The sequence below is a fragment of the Gymnoscopelus braueri genome (assembly GCF_963280865.1).
Source record: "Gymnoscopelus braueri genome assembly, chromosome: 14".
In the NCBI taxonomy this organism is placed as follows: Eukaryota; Metazoa; Chordata; class Actinopteri; order Myctophiformes; family Myctophidae; genus Gymnoscopelus; species Gymnoscopelus braueri.
In genome coordinates this window covers 14,667,283-14,683,960 of record NC_137619.1, presented here as the reverse complement: position 1 = coordinate 14,683,960, position 16,678 = coordinate 14,667,283, and the positions used below count along the sequence as shown (strand labels likewise).

Below are 16,678 nucleotides of genomic sequence, written 5' to 3'. Positions count from 1 at the left end.
AATGAAACCATTTTACGCTCTCAGGAGTTAAATTATTCTGCATTACTTAATTTACAAGAAGTCTACACAATTAGAGAATGTAGCAGAATTGTTATTTTGACAAAATCTTATCCAACGATAACAAAATAATCAAAGTTTTGGGTCTGAGAGGCTAAATCTCATCAAATGGTGGCCCGTGGCTCAAATGCCGAATAAATAATAAATAAAAAGGTTGAAAACCACTGAGGTATGAATGCAGGGGAGCTTGTGAAGGATGAGTCACATCACAAGCATTTTTCCATGCTGTGGAAACCTTCAGTCTAATCTCTTTTCTGTGAGCAAACTATAAGGCTTCATGCACGTCCCTATGGAAAAGTCGCTTTCAATCGTGGCCTTTCAGAGAGAGACGGGGAGGAGGAGGAGGAGGAGCAGGAGGAGGAGGGGGGGGGGGGCGGTATCAAAAGCGCTTCAAAGCACCTGGAGTTCGACCTCCTGTTGAAAGTGTCTTTCATTACTCTCGCCATCCTCCTCTGCAGCTCTGTTGGAAGCTGCATCCGCCCCCGACCTTTCCACAGCACACTCAAAGTCCGTCCTCTTCTTATTCAGCATTGTGCTCGCTCCTCCACTCGAGCATCTGTTAGAGAGACACAGAGACACCACCGCGCGGCCGTACTTCCGGTAGCAGCGAGGCCGGAGCCGGTCCAGAGTCCTCTTGCAGGCCCTGCGGAAGGTATGCGAGGAGATGCAGAAGAGGAGGGGGTCCAGGGTGCTGTTGATGTACCACAGTGGCAGCGAGAGGTAGGCCTTCAGGACGGTGTTGACGGAGAGGATGGTGTGGGACCACACCTCCACGTACACTTGCATCAGGGATGAGGCGATGTCAGGGAAGTTGCACACAAAGAAGGCCACCACTACTGCACCTATAGAAAAAGGCATCCAAGGATTAAACAGATATTTGGAAGAATAGTCAAATTTGACCACTTACAACCTGACGTCCCTATTTTGGGCATGTCATTATAGTCAAAAACTTTCAAACATTTTCAAAATGTGTCAAATGGTTAAAAAAAATGCCGATCTACAAGCACACAACGCGTACCATCACAATGACTTGTGAGCTTGTAGATTGGCTGTTTTCTCTATTCATTGTACAACAAAGTATAAAGGGCTTAAATGGTTAACCACAAAGCTGTTCTTTTGTTAATATTTCTATATTAACGGAAGTCCGTTTTTGGTTTGGGGTGATGTGTTTCCAGTGTTTGGTTATGGACGTATGAGTTGGTGTTCTATCTAAGGATTTATCAGGTTGGCCAAAAAGTACAGTAGGCTACTGTGCATAGCATAATGTAGACCTAATATAAAGTGCATCAAAATGCTTCATAAAACCTATTGACAAATCTAAAGGACAGCATGGTTGTTCTTCTTTTAACTCACTCAGTGCCATTGACGTCACCGACGTCACGTTTTTATAAGCCCAGGGTGCCAATGACGTCGCCGACGTCATGAAAAAAAAAATGTTCAGAACCCAAGATATCAGGATTTGAAGATTTGCTGCTCCATTCACTTCTTGTTTAACATCTTACTGAAAAAGGCTGTATCTCGCTTCCTAAGCACTTTTTTTTTTACAATGTATTTTTGGCTCTGGCACTCAGAGCCAAACTGCCAGAAATAAGTCAGGCACTGAATGAGTTAAATGTCGACAAAAGAGGCCTAGTTCTGCGTGTGTCTATCTTACCCATGAGCCTCAGGGCTCTCTTCTCATTTAAAAGCAGTTCCCCGTTCGGACGGCGCAGGACAACTCTCCTACTGCCTGACGGAGTGAGGCCCAAACGTCTTCTCTGATGGCCATTTCTTCTCAGGTGGATCAGGATGAGCAGGTACAGGGTAAAGATGGCAACCAGTGGCATCTGGAAGTGGAGAGTGCTTGTTGACCACTGTACCAGGGATATTATAGTTAACTAAGACTAAAACTAAAAGGGAAAGAATAATTTTGTTAAACTGAAACAAAAATAAAAGCAGAAGCTTGTTAAAAACTACTTTGCTCCTCCACCCAGGATTTGAACCCAGTTTCCTGCGCAAGTGCTTTTTACCATTGAGCTAATAGAGCCTGCCTGCTTGCTCAGGGGATAGATTGAATCTTGACCTGATGGTCATTTTTTTTTGTCAAATCCTGTGTCTAGGTGAGACATGACCTTTGACACGATCTAAATGTCTCATTAGAAGAGCAGGAAGACGAAATACAACCACCCCAATTGTATAAGTAATATTGTATTAACATACTCTACCATACAGATTTGACGAAATTACATTTTATTCATTGAAAAAAAGTTAAATAATGCTGCTTTCAGTATATTTTGCAATCCAATACTTTTGTAATTTTACTCAAGTAAAATTGTGAATGGAGGACCTTTACATGTAAAAGAGTATTTTCTACAGTGTGTCATTGATACTTTTACTCAAGTAAAACAAAAAATGTACTTCTTCCACCACTGGTATCTTCAACTCTTACCAGAAAGAAGACGCTTGCTCTCAGCAGTAAGGCTCCTTTGTAAATATGCGCAGGGTCAGGCTCCGTCATCTCACACATGGTGGAAACAAGGAAAGCGTCCTCTGGTCGGGTGGCGGTGTAGTCAAATATGCACGCACGAGCCTGCCCGTACACCAGGCCGAAGGGCACTGCCGAGGCCAGAGAAATGACCCACACACACAGGAGGCAGTGCCGCCGGGACTTCTGTTGACAAAGAAAAAGAAGGGAGAATTTACATTTGTATATCGTTGCTGTCGAGCAGAAACCTCTTATCTCCACATTTTAACTTTGTGTGTTTTTCGTAAATGAATGCCCTTAACTACAGTGTCACACAAGTATCAAAAGTGTCTAGTATCTGCTACTTTTGCTATTTTTGAATTTGAATCCTGAACAGTTTTGGACGTATGAGGTTTCCACCCAACAGAGACAATATTTATCCTTTTTTTTTTTACCACTTGAGCCAATAGTCATAATACAAACAGTGATAATAGCCGTTGTGGAGCTTGTGGATCTACTATTTTTCTTATTTTTGGAAGGGAAAAAAAGGAAAACTTTGGCCAGGGATGCCAGGGTGTTAACACTGAGGATTCGGAGATAGTTTTGGTATTTGTAAATCTCAAATAAGTCATTAGACCAAATGTGGACATCTGTAATTACTCTACAGTTCTATGCTATCACTTTTCTGTATTGTTTGGTTTTCATTTAATCTGACAGATGGCAGACGTCCGTTTTGTTCAACTCGAACTGCAAAATAGCACACACACGGCATACAACTAGGGGAGAGTGGGGTAATGTGAGCAATTTTTTCTATAATATAGTAGTATTATAGCTGACAACACTTGAAAAAATGTACCTGCACAAAAAGAGCATGTGGTGCTAGAGGAAAAGCTAAGAGGTCACCAAAATCCATGTAGGGTCCATCCTTGCTGAGTTAGATTAGACTAGATTAGATTTTGGTATATCTGTGTGCATTTGGACATTTTGGCCTAATAGTGGTGCTAGAGGAAAGGCCAATGGGTCACCAAAATCAGCAGAGGTCATCCTTGGGGGAGCATGGAGATGCACAGCAAATTCCATGGTCTAACTAGTAGTTTTACACACGTGTTGACTGACCAGCCAGTATTGCCATCCGTAGAGCTAGTTTGTTTATGCTTGTGAATTGTATACCGTAAACAGTAAATTTGCGATCAGTGTTTATTATTGTCTCCGCCAAACCGAAAGGCATGGCGAGAGAGTATGTTTTACCCCCTGTCCGTCCGTCCGTGTGTCCGTCCGTCCGTCCGTGTGTCCGTCCGTCCTGTCCGTCCGTTAGCAGCTAATCTCTGGCACCGTTGGCCCGGCAGCTGCGAAACTGAGCACGCACACTCCCTGGATGCCAAATTCTTCAGATTGGCCGGTTATAGCGCCACCAGGAGGCCGATATGTGCAAAAACGCATTTATTGATACTACTCCTACAGATTTTGTCCAAACATCACACAAATCGGTACACAGTATCTCTATAGTCATCTGATCAACAGGGATTTATCTGATTTCCCATTATCCATCCTGATTCCCTAGGATTGGTCCGTTTTGAACAAAATGCCTCAAATCATGAACGCAGCTTGCGATTTCCGTGAAATTTCACACGCACATTTCTATTGGGCCGAGGAAGAAATGCCACCCTTTTCACATTGGCCTGTTATAGCGCCACCAGCAGGTCTAATTTTGCAAAACATATTTTTTGAACAAAATGCCTCAAATCATGAATGCAGTGTCCGATTGCAGTGAAAAGCCCTTGAGCAAATAGCACCCTTTTCACATTGGCCTATTATAGGGCCACCAGGAGGCCACAATAACGTACCTGACCTGACCTGTGCTCCGAGGAGCACTTTTCTAGTTTATTCATACAATCATTTTATTTTTTGTGTGAACTTCATCCTAGCCATTTTAACCACACTTAAACCCTATACTTTGTTGACTGGGGTCCCCCAGGGGTCGAATTGGTGTATCCTTCCTATTTTCCCACTATGCTTTCATCACCTCGGCAAAAATAGCTAATCTACAAGCTCACACTTGTACATTGGCCTGTCTTGTTTTCTATTGACTCAACCCCATTAGCGCGCTTTTTGTCTCTGCCAGGCCGAAAGGCATGGCGAGAGAGTATGTTTTGCACCCTGTCCGTCCGTGTGTCCGTCCATGTGTCCGTCCGTGTGTCTGTCCGTCCGTCCGTCTGTCTGTCCGTCCGTCCTTCTGTCTGTGAGCAGCTGATCTCCGGGGCACCGTTGGCCCGGTCGCTCCGAAACTGTGCACACACTCTTTCAGATTGGCCTGTTATATCGCCACCAGGAGGCCGATTTGTGCAAAACACATTATTTGATATTACTCCTACAGTATCTCTATAGTCATGTGATCAACACGGATCTGTCCGATTTCCCATATTCCATCCTGATTGCCTAAGATTGGCTTCCAAAGTTTGCAGGATTGGTTTGTTTTGAACAAAATGCCTCAAATCATGAACGCAACATGCAATTTCAGTGAAATTTTGCATGCATATTCCCACTAGGCCGAGGAAGAAATGCCACCCTTTTCAGCAGGTCTAATTTAGCAATACACATTTTTGGAACAAAATGACTCAAAACATGAATGCTGTGTCCGATTGCCGTGAAAGGCCTAAGAAGAAATGCCACCCTTTTCACATTGGCCTATTATAGCGCCACCAGGAGGCCACAATAACCTACATGACCTGGCGGAGACTTTTTCTAGTTTGATTAGTTTTTTTCACTGTTCGATTGTAGAAAAGCAGAGCACAATAATCATGAAAGAGGGAAAGTCACATAATATAGTGAATTAATATCTCCATCTCAGTTAGAAGCTGACACCCACATACCTTCAGAGAGGAGAGAGGCCACAGCGTGTGGCAGATGGCAGCGTAACGTTCGGCGGTGAATGCCATGATCACCCAGCTGGTGGAGGCACAGTAGATATGCCGTACCATGAAGTAGGCCTTGCATAACGTCTGGCCCAGGCGCCAAGGGTAGCTCTCCCAGTAGTAACGATACACAGTCACTGGTATGGTCAACAGCTGCAGAATGTCTAAGAGCCAGAGAAACGCATCTGTGTCATTTTAAGATTTCTTTGGCTATTCAGAAATAGCAGATATACAAGCTCATAGCGTATGAGCTTGTAGATCTGCTATTTCTTTTTTTATCTTGAAAAAGTTTGCAAATCATTGAATATATATATATATTTTTAAGCGAACATTTGTAACTCAAATCTTTGCTTCTGGGGGGGTCCCTGGAACAAAAAAAATTGAGATGGGGGTCCGCGGCCAAATACATGTCTAAAAATGTTTTCTAAATCCTAACAGTATGTTGCTATATCAGTGGTGCGCCAACTTTTCCATGTCAAGATGTTGTTCCAGGGATCCCCAGAAGCACAAATCGGACTTAAAAATGTTTGCTTTAAAACATATAGGCCTAGACATATTCAAAGATTTGCACAAATCTTCCAGTTTTCTTTAAAATATTACAGATATATACAAGCTCATAGCTGCGCTATGAGCTTGTATATATCTGTAATTTTTGAAAAAACAAAGAAATCTTAAAATGACACAGATGTGTTCCCGGTCTTAATGGATTAATGAATGCATTATAATATGCTTACGATACTGTATAAGTATCGTTAAAATCATAAAAGATTATAACGCGTTGTATTATTACTTATAAGGTCAAGTATAAATGCATGCATATCAGATGGGTGGGCCATGTGCATCTTCAGAGCATGTTTATTTTTAACGATCAATCAATTGATTATGTTCCATCTTGGATCAATGACACCTGTAGTATACTTTAAGTTCTTATTTACTGGTATCACTTTTTAATGTTAATGTTATAGTATCATTCGTAGCGCTTTGCCAATTATTTAGGGGCCCACTTGCAGTACCCATGCAGCCCACAAGTATAACCCGGCCCACAGGTTGAGAACCATGGAGTAGTGTACCTGATGCCACCAGGCTGAGGAGGTAGAGGCGGATAGCACTGACTCTCATATGAGCATCCATGATGAGCGTCACCATGCTCACACCATTGAACAACACCTGTAGAACACAACGACACGACACGTTATAATCTGACGAACCCTAGAGTCCCAATTCTGGGGCGAACATTTGGCAAAAATAGCAGATCTATAAGCTCACAATGTGTTGCAAAATGCGATGTGAGCCTGTATATCGACTATTTTCGGGAGAAGACATTTGGTGTAGGGGCCATGATACTGACATGACACTGACATGATACTGACCATGATACTGACATGATACTGACATGATACTGACATAATACTAACATGATACTGACCATGATGCTGACATAATACTGACATGATACTGACCATGATGCCTACCATAATACTGACATAACACTGACATGATACTGACCATGATACTGACCATGATACTGACCATGATACTGACATGATACTGACATGATACTGACATGATACTGACCATGATGCTGACATAATACTGACATGATACTGACCATGATACTGACCATGATACTGACATGATACTGACCATAATGTGAAAATGATTTAAAAATATATGTAGTTCTATTGGCAAATTTAAAAAAAAGTATAACATTAAAATGGTAATGAAATATATTAATATAATATGAGAGGATAATTATATACGTTGCTATAGGAAATATAGTGATGTGGAATTGTAGCCTGACACTCAGCCTGAATTTTCATTTTGTTTCACTCCATTATTCAGTCTGAAAGCCCTCTCAGTGCAGCCGATTTCTGAGATGGGAAGTATAGAAATATTATATATGATTGATATGCAATTCATTTTCTGTTTTATATAGCTTGGAAATATTATATATATATATTTAGATTTATATAGCAAAGGAATATTTTCTTTTTCAATGATTGAGTATAAATAATTGATTATCTGTTTTGATAGATTATTCAAAGCAAGAAGGGTAGGCACTATAAGCTATTAGCTTCAGCCTACGCCTTTTCGGTCAAGCAGTTTTGTTCTGCTTTGTTTTTAATTGTTTTGTCTTTTATTGTATGAAATGCCATATGTGTGTATGGTTTTATTGACCGAAATAAACTTTAACTAACTAACTAACTAACCATGATGCTGACATGATAGACCTACTGACCATGATACTGACCGTGATACTGACATGATACTGACATGATACTGACATGATACTGATCATGATACTGACATGATACTGACCATGATACTGACATGACTTTCTCTAACACTGATTTTAGAGAAAGTGATGCTGACTCATGTCCAACTTCAGCACTAACTCAGTTCAGTGAAATTTCCCTGTTAACACTGGAACGCACTGTTGCACTTTCCAAATCTTCCACCTGCCCCTCTGATTGCATGCCCACCTGGTTTTTAAAAGCTACATTTCAGACAGTTGGTCCTGACCTTTTATCTATTGTTAATTGTTCACTGACTTCTGGTATTTTCCCTTCCTATTTTAAACATGCCACTGTATACCCCCTTTTAAAGAAGCCTTCTCTAGAGACCCTTCGATAGAAAGTAATTTTAGACCCATCTCCAAGCTGCCTTTTTTATCAAAGATTTTAGAAAAAGTTGTCTCCACACAACTCCTTTCCCATATGAAAAATAACCATATCTTTGAAGCATTTCAATCTGGCTTCCGTGCCCAACACAGCACGGAGACCGCTTTAGTCAATGTCACAAATGAATTGTTGCTTGCAGCCGACAAAGGCCTGTACTCCATTTTAATCCTCCTGGACCTTAGTTCGGCATTTGACACAGTGGACCATGGTGTTCTGATCAGCCGTTTGAAAATCGATGTTGGTATCAGCGAAGTGGCTCTGGACTGGCTGTGCTCCTACCTATCAAACAGGTCATTTTCTGTTGCACTTGGTGATGCCTCCTCCTCTTCTTCTCCTCTTTTTTGCGGAGTTCCCCAGGGTTCGATCCTGGGTCCCATTTTATTTATTTTATATATGCTACCCTTGGAGCAAATTATGCGTAAACATAATATAGCTTTTCATTGCTACGCAGATGACGCTCAACTGTATGTCCCCATAAAACTTGGCTACACTGATGTCACTTGCATTGAGTCCTGTTTCAATTACCTCAAACAATGGATGTCTAAAAACTTCCTTCAATTAAATGAAATCTAAATCAGAAGTAATGTTATTCACCCCCTCTTGCCCAAACACAGAAATTGTTGAAAACCTTACATCAAGTCTTGGTGCCCTCTCCAAAACCGTTAAAAAGAAGGCCCGTAACCTGGGTGTCATGTTTGACCCAGAGCTGTCTTTTGACATCCAGGTAACGAAAGTAGTTCAGTCCTGCTTTGTCTATCTAAGACAACTAGCAACGGTCAGGCCTTTTCTTACAGCTGCGACCTAGAAAAGGTCATTCACGCTTTTATCTCCTCCAGACTTGACTATTGCAATGCACTATTCAGGGATCAGTAAGAAAAATGTCCATAGACTGCAACTGATACAAAATGCTGCTGCTAGGCTTCTGACCCGCACAAAGAGAGGTGAGCCAGTGGCGGAGCGTCCGGGGAGGCCAGGGAGGCGGCCGCCTCCGGGCCCGCGAGCCTGGAGGGCCCGGGCCGTCAGATCACATGGACGTGCACTCCGCCTCTCATTTAAAGCATTATCATCATTAAAATAATATTGAAAATGTTATGTTGCGTGTTGTTGGTTTATTTTCACTCACAGTAATGCAAATATAAAAAATTAATCACAATCGCTTCCATTATCTAAAAAGCCCCATGCCACCCGTGACCTGTACGTCATCATCAATCACTTGTCAACACAAGCCAGGACAGGTAGCCTTCAGCATTGTTTACGTTACGGCTTACGGCACGGGCCCGGCTTGATCATGAGCGGAAATGCATATAAACACAAAAGTGATAATAAAAAGCGCAAGGAAAAGGAAAAAAGGGAACAAGCAAATGCTAAACTTCCCAAATTAGATGGCTATTTTGTTCGACCTACTCCTCGTCCACCTGTAGATGAGCCTGAACCCGACATCATTGCATCTGGCCCGATACCAGCATCTGGGTCAGGGGAACACAGGAGCCAGATTAACAGGTATGACTGTCGGTGTCACTCACTGTCTACAAGAAACGTAGTTATTACATTGTTTATGGTTCTTATAGTAGCCGCCGAGCCCTACTTAAGAGTCCTTCTCTCTGTCTCTTAGTGACGATGATGATGATAGGGACTCAGCAGCTGCTAGCTGCTCCTTAGGAGAGGATGCGGAGTTGGACCAGCAGCTCCCCCTCCCCTCACCCACACTGCAAGTGGAAGAAATGGACACTGGGGGTGAAAGCAGCAGATCTTCTCCTCATGCCATGGGTGAAATTGAGACCATGGATGAGGACAGCACTCCCCTGGAGTGCTTTCCGACTGATCGGGCCAATTTCTGTGAAAATGCTGAGGACGCCAACACCAAAAGTTATGTCCTTAAAATGGGCCCATGCAAACCCAAGGGTCCATTCCCCACCGATACGGACAGTCGTTCTTTTTCGGAGAGTTATTACACCTCCACCACTAAAGTTGGGATAAAATTGCCACGCAGTTGGTTGTGCTATTCACCAAAATTAGACCACTGTTACTGTGAGCCTTGCTGGCTTTTTGCCAAGCGAAATGCACCCCACTATAATAATGCATGGGTAAATGGAATAAACGCCTGGAAGAATCTCTCCAACAAAATTGAGAAGCATGAACCTTCTCAAATACACATTGATGCATGCATAGTATACGAGCAATGGAAATGCAACAGTACAATAGATGCTGACATGGAGAGGTCTGTGCGTAATGCAGCCCTGTTTTGGAGACAGGTCTTAGAGCGCATTGTAAATGTAACACTCACTCTTGCGTCATGCAACTTGGCATTCAGGGGGCATAGGGAGGCTATAGGTAAGGGAAATGCTGGCAACTTTTTGTCAATAATTGAATTATTGTCTCGCTATGACCCTGTTTTGAAAGAGCTAATCAACCGACCAGAAGGGTCAGTGAAATACCTCAGTCACCAGATTCAAGATGAGATTATTTACATATTGTCTCAACATGTGAAGGCTGACATAATTGGTGAAATAAATGAAGCCCCATTTTATTCGGTTATCATGGACACAACGCAAGATGTGTCCAAGATAGATCAGTTGAGCCAGGTTTACCGTTACGTGACCGTTGTTAGAAATGACATGGATGTAGCTACAGATATACAGATCAATGAAGTGTTTTTGGGGTTTGAAGTGACTGTAGGCTCATCAGCTGCAGAGCTTGAGAGCAAAATCCTTGACTCTATAGAGAAAAACAGATTAAGTCTGTCTAAATGCCGTGGACAGGGATATGATGGTGCTGCTAATATGAGTGGTGTGTATTCAGGCGTACAAGCAAGAATTGCAGAGAAAGAACCACTTGCCCGGTATGTCCGTTGCGCTGCTCATAATCTCAATTTAGCACTCAATGACTCTGTTAAAAACGTCCCTGGAGTAAGACAGTTCTACGACACTGTAGAGGCGTTATACAACTTTTTCGGTCACAGTATCAAGAGATGGGCTTTGCTCAGTGAGGTGATGACGCCAGAGAGCAGAAAAATAACAGTGAAACGTTTATGTCCAACTCGCTGGTCCTCTCGCCATGATGCACTTGTTGCGTTAAGGCACAGATATGGAGACATTGTAAAAGCCCTTTTGAAAATAAACCTCACCAGTGACAAAAAAGATGAGCAAGATGACGCAAGTGCACTAAAGAATGCAATCAGTAAATTTTCGTTTATATTTTTGGTCAACATGCAGAGCAAGATTTTGGAATGTATAAACGCCGCTGCCTCACAGTTAATGCAAGCGAAACACACTGATATCCTCAAAGCATCTACTCTGCTGCATGAACGCCATCAGTGTTCTGAAGGAGTAAAGGGAGCAATTTGATGAGGCCAAATCCACATCACTTGCTCTAGCAACTAAATGGGGCAGTACAACACAGTTCGAAACAACCAGGGCGAGAAAAGTTAAACGTTTCTATGATTAACTTTCTGAAGACAGTCGCCTTACTGAAGCAGAAAGCAACTTTCGGATAAACGTTTTCAATGCCTGTCTTGATATCATCATACAGCAACTTTCCCAGAGATTCACCAGCTTACATGTAACTGCAAATATATTCGAGGCAATTCACCCCAACACACTGTTGGAAGCTCAGGATGATGAGTTACACCAAGCTGCCCGACGGCTTAGTGAGCACTACAGTCGCGACATAGCCCTCAGCTTCCCTGGCCAGCTGCTTTCTTTTAGAACGTGTTTCAGAGACCAGATACCTAAACAAAAGTCTGTTGTGGATTTAGCTAAAATGCTCATTGTAAACCACCCAGCAGTGACCTCTACATTCAGTGAGGTTTGCACAGCCTTCATATTATTTCTGACTATTCCTGTCACTGTAGCAACCGCCGAGCGCTCATTCTCCAAATTGAAACTGATTAAAAACGTCTTGAGAAGCACAATGGGACAGGAGAGACTCACTGGACAATAGAGTCAATAGAGAGTGAACGGTCAAAGAAACTGGACATACAAAAGATAGTCGATGAGTTTGCAGAGCGCAAGGCTCGTCGAGTTGCCTTCAAATAGTGGTGAGTGGACCTTACCTAGAAGGCGTGAAATTGCATTCTTGTTGTAGGCTACTTGAGCTCATGGGCCAATTTTTTCTAAGCAGTTCACCATTCTAATATTTGTTTTATTTAATAGGCCTATTTATATTATTTTAACTACAGTGAGTGTTGTTCATTCATTAGTCTTTTTTTTAAGTGGGTTCCAAATATGTCATGGTCGCTGTCCATGACGGTGGTGCTGAACTCTTACAAAAGGCTGTGATTTATTTTTTGTGTGACAACAATGTAAGAATACTTGTAAGTGCCGCAGTTGCGGGAATGTTTGTTGTAAAGCGATTCAATAAAACTGAATTGAAATGTAACGTCAAGCTTTAATTTATTATGTAAAATGAATGTACATTTTTGGAAATTATATTTTTTTAAATGCATTTTTTGATAATAAATCGGTAAAATCAGGCAAAAATAAGAATTAAACAACATAACCCTAACCTAACCCTATCCTAACCCTAAAACCGAAATAAAGTGACAAAAAGCCCCCCAAAAAGTGACCGAACCCGCAATTTTTTTCGCGCGAGCGCGAGGGTTGTGCACAGGGGGGGGCCTGATCACTGTGCTGTGCCTCCCGGCCCGGCTTTGAGTTGTTCCGCCACTGAGGTGAGCACATTACACCAGTACTTGCGGCCCTTCATTGGTTACCTGTGAGTTTTAGAATTGATTTTATTGTTTATTGTTTGTTTTTAAAGCCCTAAATGGTCAGGCTCCTGTGTATATAAGTGATCTTTTAACTCCTTATAAGCCAGGCCGCTGCCTGAGATCATCCACCAGGGCCTTATTGACGGTACCAAAGTCTCGCCTTGTCACAAAGGGCGACCAGGCTTTTGCCGTTCGGGCCCCTCGGCTGTGGAACTCACTGCCTGGGGACCTCAGGCAGGCAAACTCAGTGTCCTCTTTCAAATCTCTTCTAAAAACTCACCTTTATCGCATAGCTTTTTCCTAGATTATGAATTGTTGTACTATTTATGAAATGAATGTCTGATTTGTATTGTATTTTTTAACTGTTGTTATTGTAAAGAACTTTGTAACTTGTTTTTGAAAGGTGCTATATAAACTAGAAAAAGTGCTCCTCGGAGCACAGGTCTCCGCCAGGTCAGGTAGGTTATTGTGGGCCAGCAATGTTCGGAATTCGCCAATCAGGATGGAATATAAATCATCTGGATCACTTGACTATAGAGATAATGTATACTGATTTGCATGATGTTTGGACAGAATTTGTAGGAGTAATATAAAAAAGAAACATCAGCCTCCTGGTGGCGCTATAATAGGGCAATGTTAATAGGGTGGCGTTTGTTCTTCATCGCGAATGTGTGTGCAAAGTTCCACCGCAATCGGATGCTGCGTTCATGATTTGCGGCATTTTGTTCAAAACGGGCTACTTCTGCAAACTTTAGATGTCAATGTTAGCCAATCAGGATGGAATATGAAAAATCAAACATATCCATCTTGATCACATGACTATAGAGATCATGTGTACCGATTTGCGTGAAATTTGGATAAAATGTGAAGGCTTAATCTAAAAAAAAATGTTTTACATAAGTCGGCCTCCTGGTGGCGCTATAAAAGGCTAATGTGAAAAATGCAGGGCAGATGTTTTTCCTTGGCCTCTAGGGAGTATGCATGCAAAGTTTAACGCAGATCGGTGTAGTTATAGTTAAAAACGCAAATCGGCCTTTTATAGCGCCACCATGAGGCTGATTTGAACATTTTCAAGCGGCATTTCTTCCTCGGCCTAGTGGGAATGTGCGTGTGAAATTTCACGGAAATCGCAAGCTGCGTTCATGATTTGAGGCATTTAGTTCAAAACGGACCAACCCTGCAAACTTTGGAAGCCAACCTTAGCCAATCAGGATGGAATATGGAAAATCAGACAGATCCGTGTTGATTACATGACTATAGAGATACTGTGTACCGATTTGCGTGATGTTTGGATAAAATCTGTAGGAGTACTGTCAAAAAAGAAGTTTTGCACAAATCGGTCTCCTGGTGGCGCTATAACAGGCCCATGTGAAATATTTGGGGCAGAGGTTCTGAGTTGGCATCCAGGGAGTGTGTGTGCACAGTTTCGCTGCGATCAAGCCAACGGTGCGGGAGATTAGTTGTTCACAGACGGACACACACACGGACGGACGGACGGACAGACACACACACGGACGGACGGACGGACGGACGGACAGGGGGTAAAACATACTCTCTCGCCATGCCTTTCGGCCTGGCGGAGACAATAAAGTTATTACTATTATTATTATTATGATGATACTGACATGATACTGACCATACTGACATGATACTGACCATGATACTGACATGACACTGATATGACACTGACATGACACTGACCATGATACTGACATGATACTGACCATGATACTGACATGATACTGACCATGATGCTGAACATGATACTGACATGATACTGACCATGATACTGACATGATACTGACATGATACTGACCATGATACTGGCCATGATGCTGACCATGATGCTGACCATGATACTGACATGATACTGACCATGATACTGACCATGATACTGACATGATACTGACATGATACTGACATGATACTGACATGATACTGACCATGATACTGACCATGATACTGACATGATACTGACCATGAAAATGACATGATACTGGCCATGATAATGGCATGGTACTGACCATGATACTGACCATGATACTGACATGATACTGACCATGATACTGACCATGATACTGACCATGATAATGACATGATACTGACATGATACTGGCCATGATAATGGCATGGTACTGACCATGATACTGACCATGATACTGACCCTGATACTGACATGATACTGACATGATACTGACCATGACTAACCGATAGTGGTACGATACTGACCATGAGGCAGTATGCAACTTGATTGTACATACGTAGAACACACACACACACACGCACGCACGCACGTGCGCACGCACGCACGCACGCACGCGCGTGCGCACGCACACGCACACGCGCACACACACACACACACACACACACACACACACACACACACACACACACACACACACACACACACACACACACACACACACACACACACAGGAATAATCACTGGAGAGACTCCTGTTGACCTCTGGTTGAAGAACTTGATGTAGGTTGACCTCCTGCAGGGTTAAATGTTTCATAGGATTAAAGCCAGTGCACAATCATACCCCAAGCAAGAAGATGACACTGTAGAAGATGGTCATGGGGACAGCGACGGTCAGCGGCTCGCTCTTGGAGGTGCTGATGTTGAGCTCGGGCACCGGGTTGACACATGGGGAGCTGGCGTTACAAGAAAAAATGAAGGGGGGTTCTGTCCCGTTCATGCCTTTTCAACCTGATAAAAGAAAAGAAAAGAAAAGTAGTAGTTTTTACAACTTTAGGTGGGTGGGTTCACAGCAATGGTTCTTAATTTCAGGTGCACCAATTAGGGGTCCAAATGGACCCTTACGGGTCTGTAACTCTGAGAGTGTACAAATGGACCCTTACGGTCTGTAACTCTGAGAGTGTACAAATGGAACCTTACGGCCCTGTAACTCTGAGAGTGTATAAATGTAACTGTAAAATGGAACCAAATGGCTCAATTATGACAATTTGGAGGCAGCTACTGTGACCGACCTGGGATCTTGACTGAACATCGACAACAGGCACGGATGGACTATTATACTCATACATCTCTGGGCTCAAGGGAATATCACCTGTATATTATTTGTAGAATTTATAAAGGAGAAACTCTTCACACCTTTCAGAGGATGGTCTGAATATAATCTGACTCAGGCAAGGTGTTACTGCTTAAATCAGTCATCCTGACCTCCATCCCACACTCTTAGTCATATTCATGTTTTTCTTCTGACATTCTGCCGATGTCTGATGAGATGTCTAATGAGATACCAACGCTGAGCTGCATTATATAAACTTGTTTTTGTGTTTGTGTCTCCACATTCCCATAGCTGAAATAAAGTGTCAAAAATAGTCTTTTAAAAGAGAAAGGAGAGAAAGGAGCGGATCTTTTTGGCAGAGAGCAAAAATCCCTAACAAGGTGCTCTTTATTGGTACAAATGAGTGACAAAGTGAAATGAAAAAAGAAAAAAGAAAAACCAAAGCAATCTTATGTCTTATGTCAAAATAAAACCACAACAGAAAATCTATTCATTGGCGTTTCCTTTTCTTGGTTTTTAAACAACCCGTTTCTTTTTGTTGTCTTTCAAGTGGTATAGGTTTGTAATTTTTTTCATGGTAGGTTTTTATAAGGCTTTACATTATGTCCTGGTGTGGCGGTTCAATTCTGTAAGTTAATGAGCCTGTGATGTAATTTCCTATAAAAGCCATGTTTGGTCTGCATTCCTGTTTAGTCACCCTGATGAAGGCTGTGTGCCACAACATGTGGTGTTTACATTTCTCCACAATAGTGCCTCGTCGTTCAGATTTGTGCCAACACTCAGACTGCAGTGAATCTGTTCTAATGAACAACAAATACAAAAACAATTGATCAGTTTTTCTT

General features: G+C 42.3%; 1 protein-coding gene across 1 annotated transcript; it reads right to left on the bottom strand.

The window, feature by feature from the left end:
• Nucleotides 1-447: 447 nt before the first annotated feature.
• LOC308100526 (pyrokinin-1 receptor-like) lies at nucleotides 448-15,503 on the bottom strand (the record flags this gene model as incomplete). Its single annotated transcript, XM_080449592.1, has 6 exons — nucleotides 448-899; nucleotides 1,712-1,883; nucleotides 2,486-2,707; nucleotides 5,371-5,576; nucleotides 6,483-6,579; nucleotides 15,348-15,503. 6 exons carry the CDS (start codon nucleotides 15,501-15,503, stop codon nucleotides 448-450), a joined length of 1,305 nt encoding a protein of 434 aa, XP_080305718.1.
• Between the last annotated feature and the right edge of the window lie 1,175 nt (nucleotides 15,504-16,678).